Genomic DNA, 10,879 nt, shown 5'->3' with positions numbered 1-10,879 from the left:
TCTGATTTCCATCACATTTCTACTGCTTTCCCCAGAAACGTGCTCTTGTTGGTCCAAAGCAAGTATTTTTATGGGGCAGTGTAGCTAGAGAAACAGCCCCAATACATGCACTTGTGCTTCTACCACTTTAATTAAGGAACAATTACCCATTTAATTAATGTCAGATAGTATGAATATAGTTTTTATTTTTTTTTTTGCTGTTCATAATTTGATATAAACAAATATTGCGAGGATATAATTGACTTTTTATACCATGTGCCAATGTAAAGGTGATCATTATTGTTTTCTTAAAGGCATAGCGTACAACTATTATATCATAGACATGACTCCTATTAATCATTATATGTTTCTGTAAATTCCCAGGTTACCGAAGGCAGCATAATCAAAAGCAAGCAGCTTACTTTTACCACCAAGCCGGAAGTTTTTTTCATTAATCAGCCGTTGCTTTCGCTTTACAAACGCGTGCTTTGTGGGCGTACAATTTCCTTTAATAGCAACATTCAGATATTTACTTCACTGACGCTCATGTAGTTACGGCAATACTCTTTAAAAAATGAGGCTTTATGCGAACGTTTTGGTGTTAACGTGCTTATCGCTGTCGTCCGCGTTGAGAACTTTGACGTCCGCGCCATTGAACTGCTCCCAGCAGGTAAAATGCACTTTCTCTCTCTCTCTCTCATTCTAGTTTCATACTGGAACACATTTAGCGTATATAACGTTGACATTCAGAAGCTATTTGATGATATAGTTAACATTGACACCAAAATATGACAAAAGTACTCACAATATGTACTTTAGGCGTAGCTTGTCATTTGGGAGCCCAGTCATGAAGTTACTCAGTCGTGTACTGCACTGACAAAAGTTTTATCAACAAGATTTTTTTTTTATATAATAATGCCTATGAATTAGAGACAAATTTCCTGAGCTAGATAAAGTTCTTAAAATTCTTTTTTGAGGACTACATCGAATAAGTTAATCACTTCTAGTTGATAAAAAAAAGTTAATCAACATTTAATATTGTTTATATTTTTACTGCTTTAATACTCGCGTCTTAATGATGAAAAGCATCACACGTGTCGCTGATGAAAGCAGTGCATTACACACATTTGTCACTGTAAAAAAAAAAAGAAAAAGTTTTGCTTTACACCTTTCTGCGCCACTAGGGTGTCTCCACTTCATACAACCTCACCAACAAGTTTTTTTTAATTTTAATTATTGTTATTGTTTTGCTGCCATCTTCCTGAATGACATCTGCACGTCCACATTTAAGTGCACATAGTAAGATTCAAACGATAACATGAAATCTGAGAAGTCTATCAATTTGTGTTTATGAGACACTTCATTTTTAAGCAGCATATAGTTTAAATATAGCTGTCTGGTGATTTGAAAGTAACTGTCAACAATTATTACCATACGACAACTTGTGTTTGCTCAGTCCGACCTCTCCTCACAGGAACAAAATGATACTACTAATTGATTTTAACACAGTTTCTTCTTCTTTTTTCTTTTTACCTAGGACTTGAGGTGCACAGTCAGTTACAGTGAGTGCCCCCCCCCCCAAAAAAAAAATCACAATTTCATGTGTGTAAATTGTTTAGAGTGTACTGCCTTAATGAAAACATTTGAGGTTGTGTGTGCGCGCAGGTAACTGCCTCATAGATAGTGGATGGCTGAAAGTGTGGGAGTACACGCCAAGTGGTCCACAGGGTTTGAGGGCATCTGTCACAATAGTCCAGGATGAGGCAGGACATCTGCAGCCTGTCCTGGTAGCTAACTGGACCATAAAGGATGACGGTGAGTCAGGATCAATGTATTCATTCGGAATGATAAAGACAGACAGATACAAACAATCCATAAAATATTGCTCACGGGCAAAATAATTCCGCCCTTGGTTTTTGCCACTTCTTCACTAAACAGTTGTGCTGATCTAATCCTCCAAATGAAATTATTATTTTTATTTTTTTATTTTTTATAAATTTTTTGTTATTTTTATTATTTTTTATTATTTTTTTGTTATTTTTTATTTTATTATTAACTTCTTTTTTTTTAATCTGCCCCCCGGATACTGGTCCCCGCCGGAGGTGCCAGGAGGCTCACTGGAGCGGGGCAGGCACAACACCCCCACCCGCCAGCCCGGCCCCCGGAGCCCCGAGACCCTATACCCGGGCTGGAGCCCCCGGCCCAGGAGAAGGGGACGGGACGGGGGGGAGAAGACAACAAGAAGGGCAAGGGGCGGCGGCAGGGCAGCAGAGAGAGGGGGGAGGAGAAGGAAGGGTGACGAGGAAGAAGGGACCGGGAGGCGAAGGACGGGCGGGGAGAGGCGAGGAGGGAGAGCCGGCAAGGGGGAGGAAGGGGGAGTGGAGAGGGAACCCAAATGGGAATCCAAATGAAATCTAATGGTGCTAAAATATCGACTGCTGTGTCTCTCTGCAGGCAGCATCAGTTATCTGCAAGCCACTGAGCTTCACGCCATGGTGATGGCCACCAATCAGAACCTGTGTGTCAGATATTCCTTTGAAGACAAACTCCCAATGAGGAATCAACATGACAACAACTTGGTGGGCTTTTCAAATACATTGAAAAAAATGTAGAATTTGTCATCTCACTAGAGGTTGTATTTAAATAACTGGCCTTTGTCCAAACACATTGTTATTGGTGTATAATGTTTTTGCCAGTGGTCGTTCTCGGCAAATATGCTGGTGTTGGACCCGGGACACATGTATCAGATTTCCGTTTTTAACATCCCCAAACCAGAAGTGGGCCACAGCGACTATGACGTCAGCGAGAATGTTGTTGTTCCGGGTGAGTCCAAACCACGAAGCACTTGATCTTTTCTAGAACTATTAGCGTTAAAGAGGACATATTGGAAAATCGACTTCATAATGGCTGCTGTTTTGAGATGGTGATAAGTGTGATGCATCCCGTGCTTGTTGTGATGTATCATGTTATTTGCTCACCTTTGAGGGGGACTCTGATTATGTTTTTAATCAGGTTGTCAAGACTCCGGGATGATCATGACCCAGTTTTGCATAGAGAGAGGTGAATCACTGCTATTTATGAGAAACAGTGGGTGTACCCCTAGCTGGTGGCATGGTGTATTTTTTTATTTTATTTTTGCTGTATTGTAGGAAGTCTTTGGCAGTCCAACATCAGCCTGGCTCTGACAGTCAAACAAAGACACACACTGACGGTCAGCTTCAGCCCTGACCTGTTGTGTGAAGAGTACATGGTTATTGTGAACTGTGCCTCTGTCCAGCAAACTGACCTTGCATACAAGGTAAGCTCAGCGCTGCTTTTTTAACAGCACTTTTGCAGCGCTCACACACTTTCCTCCTGAGGAAAATTGACCTAGAATATTCAGGTGGGTGCTCATTACAGCATCCTGTGCTGCGTAACCTAGATTTTCAAACAGGAAGCTCATATGACCTCTTTTGTACAATGTTTTTACGCCGCTCATGATAGCTGAAAACTGATCGGATAAAAGGCACAGTCCCATTTAAAGGCTCTCCCAGTCTACTATGTAGTTTTTAGAGCCCTCGTTGGTTACTGCATGGGTTTACCTAAAGCAGGAGTCTGCAACCTGCAACTCTGGAGCCCAAAAAATTAATAGAAATTCTTTTTTTTTTTTACATTGTTGTTGTTGTTTTTTTTTTTTAGATTAAATATTCTTCAAATGCTATTGATTTAGATTTTGTTTAATGAATAATTAAATATTTTTTTAAAAAGTCGAGACTTTTTAAGTTGTCATAAAAATATGAAAACGATTTTCAAAAAGTGCCTAAAAATGTCCAAAAAGTGATCATAAAATGTCCAAAAAGGAAGAGGAAAAGCAGAAATTCAACGTAAAATGTCCATGAAATTGCCAAAAATGTCAGACAATTGAATTTTTAAAAACAAAACAAAAGAAAGGCAAAAATTTGCCATAAAATATTTTTGGGAATTGCCCAAAAAGTCAGAATGTATTTATTTTTTTTATTTTTTTTTAAAGCCAGAAAACATTACAAGTAACAAATAACTATAAAATGTCCAAAAACAAAATAAGAAATCCCGAAAAGTATTTTGTTGTTGTTTTTAAAATGTCCAAAAAATTGCCAAGAGTGTCACAAAATTTGCTGGCAGAAAATTGTCACAAAAGAAAACACCATACAATGTCCAAAATAGGAAGAAGAGAGATAGAAAATGATCATAAAATGTCTATAAAATTGCCAAAAATGTCAGAGATTTAACAGAAAGGCAGAAAAATCTAAAAATGTATGAAAAATTACACACCAAAAATATCCAAAAACTAAAGATGAAAGGTAGAAGAAAATGAATGTCAAAGTATTGGATGTTGTATATTTTTGTGTCGTGGTGCAGTTCTAATTATTATTATTATATATAAATATTTCATAAGGGGTACGTCACTGAAAAAAGGTTGAGAACCACTGCATTAGATTAACCAACTCTAACACACTCCTTCCTTCATTAATTTTCAGATGTTTTGTGGCTCCAGAAACATTTGTAGTTATTTATTTGGCCTAAAATGACTCTTTTGTCAGGAAAGGTTGCTGACCTCTGACCTTAAGTGTATCAATACCAATTGAAACTGATGCCCAGTGTTATGTGCATGACTTTTCCCCCAGGTCAACCAGACACGCCTGAATGTATCGTTCAGCCTCAGTAAATGGCCCAAATCCTGCTGCCAATTCGACGTCTCGGTAAAAATACATCGTTGTTGCGTCGTCCATATTTAAATGGAAAGTGTACATGAGTGAAAGACTTCCCATCTTCTTTTCAGATAAAACCGATGTTCCAAAAATGTGGCGAAGACTGCACCCGCCATCAGAAAACACTGGACGTTTGTTCAGGTTTGCCAGATGTCTATTTAACATGATCCGTGTGCCTCTGATACAAACACATAACATGAGTATTGGCGTCAAGACATGTTTAGATTGCTTCAAACAGAGGATCACGACACTACAGCAAGAGAAGGAGCTTATTTTGGCAACACATTTTCCTGTAGAAAACAATGGAAATTATCCAAGGTGTCTTTGGATTCTTAATCATGAATGACATATTTCTATCCTCAAAATGACACTTAATACTTTAACCCATTCACTGTCATTGACGGTTATAGACGTCAAAAATTCATTTGAACTATTTCTATTAGTTTGACATTTGTTTCCACTTTTGTTAACAAGAGTATGAAAACCTAGAATGTTTTTTTTTATTGTACATTTAGAACAGATATGAAATTTGTGATTAATCGTGAGTTAACTCATGCAATTAATTACAATTTTAATTGCCAGACGCTCCTAAATTTGAATTGTAATTAATCACATGACTTCAATAGTTAACTCATGATTAATATTTTTTTTGATATCTGTTCTAAATGTACAATAAAAAAAATCTAGGTTTTCATACTCTTGTTGACAAAAGTGGGAAAAAAAATGTTAAACTAATAGAAATAGTTCAATTGAATTTTGGACGTCAATAGCCGCCAATGGCACTGAATGAGTTAAATCTTAAAAGTCTGTCCAGCTGCCAAAGTAGCTATCCAAAAAGTCCACTTACATGTGGCTGATTAAGGTTGTTTGCATTTGTTTCATACTTGATACACGAGATCAGCAATCAATATTCCATATAACTCGGTCGCAGAGGCTTAAAGAGGAAGTCAACCCCCCCCCCCCCCCCCAAAAAAAAAATCTTGACAGTAATATGTTCTATGCAGCTCCACTAGTCTAAATACGGTATTTTAGTTAATATTGTGCTAGTGGAATATGAGTTAAGCAGCAAAATCCAGTAGTTTTTGTCAATATCAGAAGGCGGCCCTTTTGCCACTTTTCTGTCAAGCGAAAATGACATCACAGTAGCTCAGGTGTCAGGTAACAACCAATCACAGCTCAGCTTCAGAAAACAGGTGAGCTGCGATTGGTCGTTGCCTGAGCCTTGTGCAACTATGGTGTCATCTGTCGACAGCAAGTGGCAAAGAGATGGATGAAAAATAAATAAAGAGAAGGATAAAAAATAAAAGTGATATTAATCAAAATGTCACGTTTAGACTAGTGAGATCACATATAACATATTGTCAAGAAATGTTTATGGTTGACTTCCACTTTAAAGTGTTTTGTTGTTTCCTTTCAAAGTGCAGGTACCTTTTTTAAGCAGTATTTTTCAAACATTTTTAACTACCATGTAGTTTAAAAAGAAGTCCATGTCAACGTAAAAATGTTTGTACTGTGTAATTACGGTATATATTCTTCTCATAACGTTCTTTCCGCTTTTGTTAGTTGATCCCTGATCCTCACTAAACTGAAGTCGACGTCAATTGTAGATTTAAAGGAGCTCGGGGTTACACTGTAGTCTGTCACCATATAATAAACCAGGATAGGTTTTTATGATTGATTTTATACCGAGCGCAGCAGATGGGCTGCTAATAAATAAACTGTCATTTGACTCTTGACAGCCAAGCCCGCCGCTCCTCCAGATGCTCCTCAATACACACCTGTTGTTATTGTGTGTGTGCTGCTCCTATGCGCCGGGATTTTTGCCATTTTTTTTTACATCCTGTGCAGGACGCCAGGTTAGTCCCACAAACTGCATTTCCCTCGCTTGCGCCCGATCAAAAAAGTCACATTGGTTTGCAACACCCTCAGGCAAAACCCGCGACGACTCGGTCGCCGCCGGAGACGAGAAACAGCAAATTCAACAAACGCCGACCGTTCTCGTGATCTACTCCCAAGACCACCGCCTCTACAGGGACATCGTGTTGAAGCTCTGCGCCTTCCTCCAGGCAAAATGCGGCGCCAAGGTGCTGATCGACCTGCTGGACGCCACCTCGGTGGGCGTGGTCGGCCGCGTTTGCTGGCTGGAGGGTCAACGGCGGCGGCTGAAGAATCCCACCGACAAGGTCCTGGTGCTCTGCTCGCGAGGGGTCCAGGCCAAGTGGCGAGCCATGTGCGGCCAGCGCCGCGTCATACTGAAGGAAGACCTCCTGTCGCCCACCGACGACATGCTCACCCCTTTCTTGAACCTCTTCCTGCCCGACATGCAGCAGGCGCGCAAGCACGGCAAGTACATGGTGGCTTACTTCAGCGACGTCAGCGGCGAGCGGGACGTGCCGTCGGTTTTCGACATCGCCGTGAAGTACACGCTGATGAAGCACTTTGAGGAGCTGTACTTCGGCCTGCTGGACATCGAGAAGTACCGACCGGGTCAGGTCAACCACATCGAGGGCATCAGCGGCGATGAATACTTCAACTGTCCCTCGGGGCGAGCTCTGAGGAACGCCATCGAAACGTTCCAGGCGTACCAGATGGAAAATCCCGACTGGTTCGAGAGGGAGTGCGTGCGTAGTGAGGAGGAGCTTCCCGTCGAGTCGGCTCGTCTCCTTGACCAGCAGCGGGGCTCGACGCTTTTCGAGTGTCTTCCTCTCATCAAAGAGGAACTTCCCGTCTATGCGCGCGAGGTGGACATACGAGAGAACGGAAGCAGCGTTCAAGTCGTAACCCCGGAACTCAACCCAAACAGCCAGAACTCGTCAGCGGCGGAACTCGTACCGCTCGTCAACCCTACGTACACGCACCGGCAACCGTCGGTCCTGCCTCACCTGTGTCCTTCAAACAGTCCTCCATCTGGAAAGCACTCTGCGGAGGGGCGGCACGTGAGCCAGATTCCGGAGGAGGATGAGGAAGAGTGTCCCGCTCACAACCAAATCCGTCAGCCTGTGGAGAGGAATGAGGACGAGCCCAGGGCAGAAGGTTCCAACAGTGGATCCGATCAAGGCTACAGCTCCAAAATACCTTCCCGGCTCATAACTCCCTGCAAGGAGGATCCACTGGCAGCTCTGGCGAGGCTGCAGGAGGAACTGTTTCTGCAAAGTCTGGATGGCGCCGAGTTTGAGCTGTAGAGAAACGTGGCTGATTTCCACCACCTGTAATTAGCTGCCACTGGTCTGCCAAATCGGTGATTTTTCATCCTGGTCCAGTTTCTAATTTAGAGGGAGAATGAAAAGTGGGTTCGTTTATAAAATACTGTTCCCACTTGGAACTTCCTTCTAACGGGAGCACAAAAAGTGTCTGCATATACAAATTCAGGATAGTGTGTTCCTTAGGGGCTTCTCGGAGCGGCATGGCTCCGTGGTAGAGGGGTCATCACCCATCGGTGAGGTTGTGGGTTCGATCCTCATCCTAAGTGTCCTTGAGCAAGACACTAAACCCCGATTTGCTCCCAGTGGACCTGCCAGCGCCCTGCGTGGCAGCCGTCGACCATTGGTGTGTGTGTGTGTGTGTGTGTGCGTGTGTGTGTGTGTGTGTGTGTGTGTGTGTGTGAAGCTTTGTAAAGTGCTTCGGGTACCATATGGTGTAGTTAAAGCACTATATAAAAAGAAGTCCATTTACCTTTTGGTCCAATGGGTTTTGTGAAACCATCCAGCCTTTTTTTTTTTTCTGGACAGGGTTCAGCGGTGGATTTGATCAAGGCTGCATTCTCAAATTGTGCGAAAGGGACTGCTTTGTTTCTGCAAAACCAGAATAGCGACAGGCATACGGATGCACGGTGTTGCTATTACAGAAAAACATATTGATACCGTTTATTTTATTGATTGCACTTCAGTTTGGAATCAAAGGCACTTAAAACAAGACATTTTATAATGTTGCACTCCGAGCAAAATGTGGCACATTATTTAATTTTATTTTTTTACTGAAATTTGCAGTGCAGTATATCGTGTTTTGTACTTTTCAGTGTCTTGCACTGCAATCGTAACCTTCAATGAAGTCGCCGGTACTTTTCCAACAAAAGATGATTTATTTGACCTTGACCACACAAATACTCTTGTCTTAACATCTACAAGTACATCCAGTAGATTGGAATATAGTGGTACAGATATACAGCACACACATTTACCACGTGTAGGTAGTACTAGTATCTGTAAACAACGGCAAAGATTCCCTGTAAACGTGTCGGAAAAAAGTCAGTCAAATGTCAACCAGTTGGGTTCCGATGTTGCACTTTGTTCAGTTTCTGTGCGTGAGACTTGAGGTCCATTTCGTGTCCTTTGGTGGTTTGAATGGAACTGTGATAGCTCATGCAGGGTACTGTACAGAATGTGATTTATTTTATTATTTTTTTTGCATAAAGAAATCATAAAAAGCGGTCAGAAATACATGGTCTAAAAATACTTTGGTGTGATATGATGTACAACCAACGGCAATTGGTGAAATGAAGGCAAAAGAAGCACTTGATGCAACATATTTCATCCAAGCTTTCCCACACTTTTCAATGAAGGTCATGTGACCACTTTATAGGGGGGCACATTGGAGTAATAAACAGGATAGTTCATGACAACAATTGTCAATCATACATTTGCCAACGTGGCGTCAAATAGCCGACGGGGGTTCTGTAAGCGCTTGTTGCCATGACAACCGCCATCTGCTTGCATCTGTGAGTTCACAAATCCCAAAGTGCTGCCTTGCAAAGTCAAAGCCTGTCGGGATTGGTTCCAACTCACCCACGACCCCTTAATGGGGTTAAGCGCTACAGGGGGAAAAAAAAAATTAAAAATTGGGATGGCTGGACATTGCACATAGTGTAAGGCACAAGTCAGATTAAGCGCTGACCTGCCTGCTGGGGGAGCAAATCAATCGTACAGAATGCAACGCTAAGAGGCACTAAATGCGGGATACTGCGAATAAACTCTAGATCACTTTACAATGATACCTTGACTTACGAAGGATGATTTGATTTGATTTTTTGCCTTTTGCTTTGAGTCAAATCTATTTTATGTTACGCTGTAAAGTGCTGCTGGCATTTCGATGAATTTCGATGAATTTCACTGGCAAAAGTTGATTTTTAGATCTGAGTTACAAACAGAACAAGTTTAACTCAACTAAGTCAAGGTACCACTGTGTGAATACTATATAAAAGTCGTGTGTTTGAATGTACGTGCTTTCTAATACAATAAAGTGACTCAAGCGTAATAATGCACAATCCAAAAAAAAAAAAAAAAAAAGATTGTCTCCACAACAATGCAACATGATTTGTAAGTATGTTTAGCTTTGCTTAGCGTAAAACAGGAAAGCAATTAACATCAGTAGGGATTGGCTTACACCACCCGCCACCAATTGAATTAATTCATGTTACCAATACTTTCTAGAATCTAGACAATTCTTCAAACTGACAGAAGCGACTTTATTTTGGAAAAGTTCAGGCACCAACGCGGAGTGCTGATTTGTAACATCTTAACTATTGTTTTGTTTTGATTGAGTCAATTTTCAACTGTAAATATTGAACATGTTTAACCCATTTCGGTCTTGACCATTTTCCGAGCAACTCGGGGAGGAAAACCCATTCTTTATGCACCTAATAAAATAAAACGTCAACCTGAAAGATGATCGGGCGAGCATTCTGTTTTTCACATCCATTATGGGGCCAATCAGATCAGCTACAAATCTCAAATACTTAATATTTTGCCCAATTCTGATAAAACGGCCCCAAATTGTTTTTTTGCTTGTAGCGTTCACATCCAGCTACTGCAAGGTTAACTGTTTTGTTGCATTTAGCTACATGTGTATTTAACTAGCTAACATCAACGGTTACCACGGTTGAAGTGAAATGGCTAAAAAGTGATGGACAGTATAGCTAGCTTTGCTTACTAGGACATATTTTGATGACTTTCCGTTGAACAAATTCTGATTGGTTGCGCTTTGTAGACTTAAAACAGTGGACATTTACACACACTGGATGTCTTGTTGGTTTGGTAAAAGCACGTGTTTGTGGAACTACAGTGAACCCCCGCATCAAGGTCAAATCCACATACAACTGATGCCCCCCCCCCCCCCCCCCCTAAAAAGCTTTATACTTGTCTACAGATGCCACAAGAGGGCGACAAATCACTCCCCCC

The 10,879-nt window shown here is 41.3% G+C and overlaps 1 protein-coding gene across 1 annotated transcript; it reads left to right on the top strand.

Moving 5' to 3' along the window:
* The first annotated feature begins 383 nt into the window (after window positions 1–383).
* On the top strand, window positions 384–10,370 carry il17ra1a (interleukin 17 receptor A1a). Its single transcript, XM_077543353.1, has 11 exons — window positions 384–649; window positions 1,517–1,541; window positions 1,645–1,794; window positions 2,434–2,558; window positions 2,676–2,802; window positions 2,992–3,039; window positions 3,129–3,277; window positions 4,623–4,697; window positions 4,778–4,847; window positions 6,446–6,562; window positions 6,636–10,370. The coding sequence occupies exons 1-11, from the start codon at window positions 554–556 to the stop codon at window positions 7,886–7,888; spliced, it is 2,235 nt and encodes a 744-aa protein (XP_077399479.1). The 5' UTR covers window positions 384–553; the 3' UTR covers window positions 7,889–10,370.
* Window positions 10,371–10,879: the final 509 nt, after the last annotated feature.

The sequence above is a fragment of the Vanacampus margaritifer genome, chromosome 15 (genome assembly GCF_051991255.1).
Source record: "Vanacampus margaritifer isolate UIUO_Vmar chromosome 15, RoL_Vmar_1.0, whole genome shotgun sequence".
NCBI classification, from domain to species: domain Eukaryota; kingdom Metazoa; phylum Chordata; class Actinopteri; order Syngnathiformes; family Syngnathidae; genus Vanacampus; species Vanacampus margaritifer.
The sequence above is the reverse complement of the archived record's forward strand: the minus strand, read 5'-3'. Positions and strand labels throughout refer to the sequence as shown.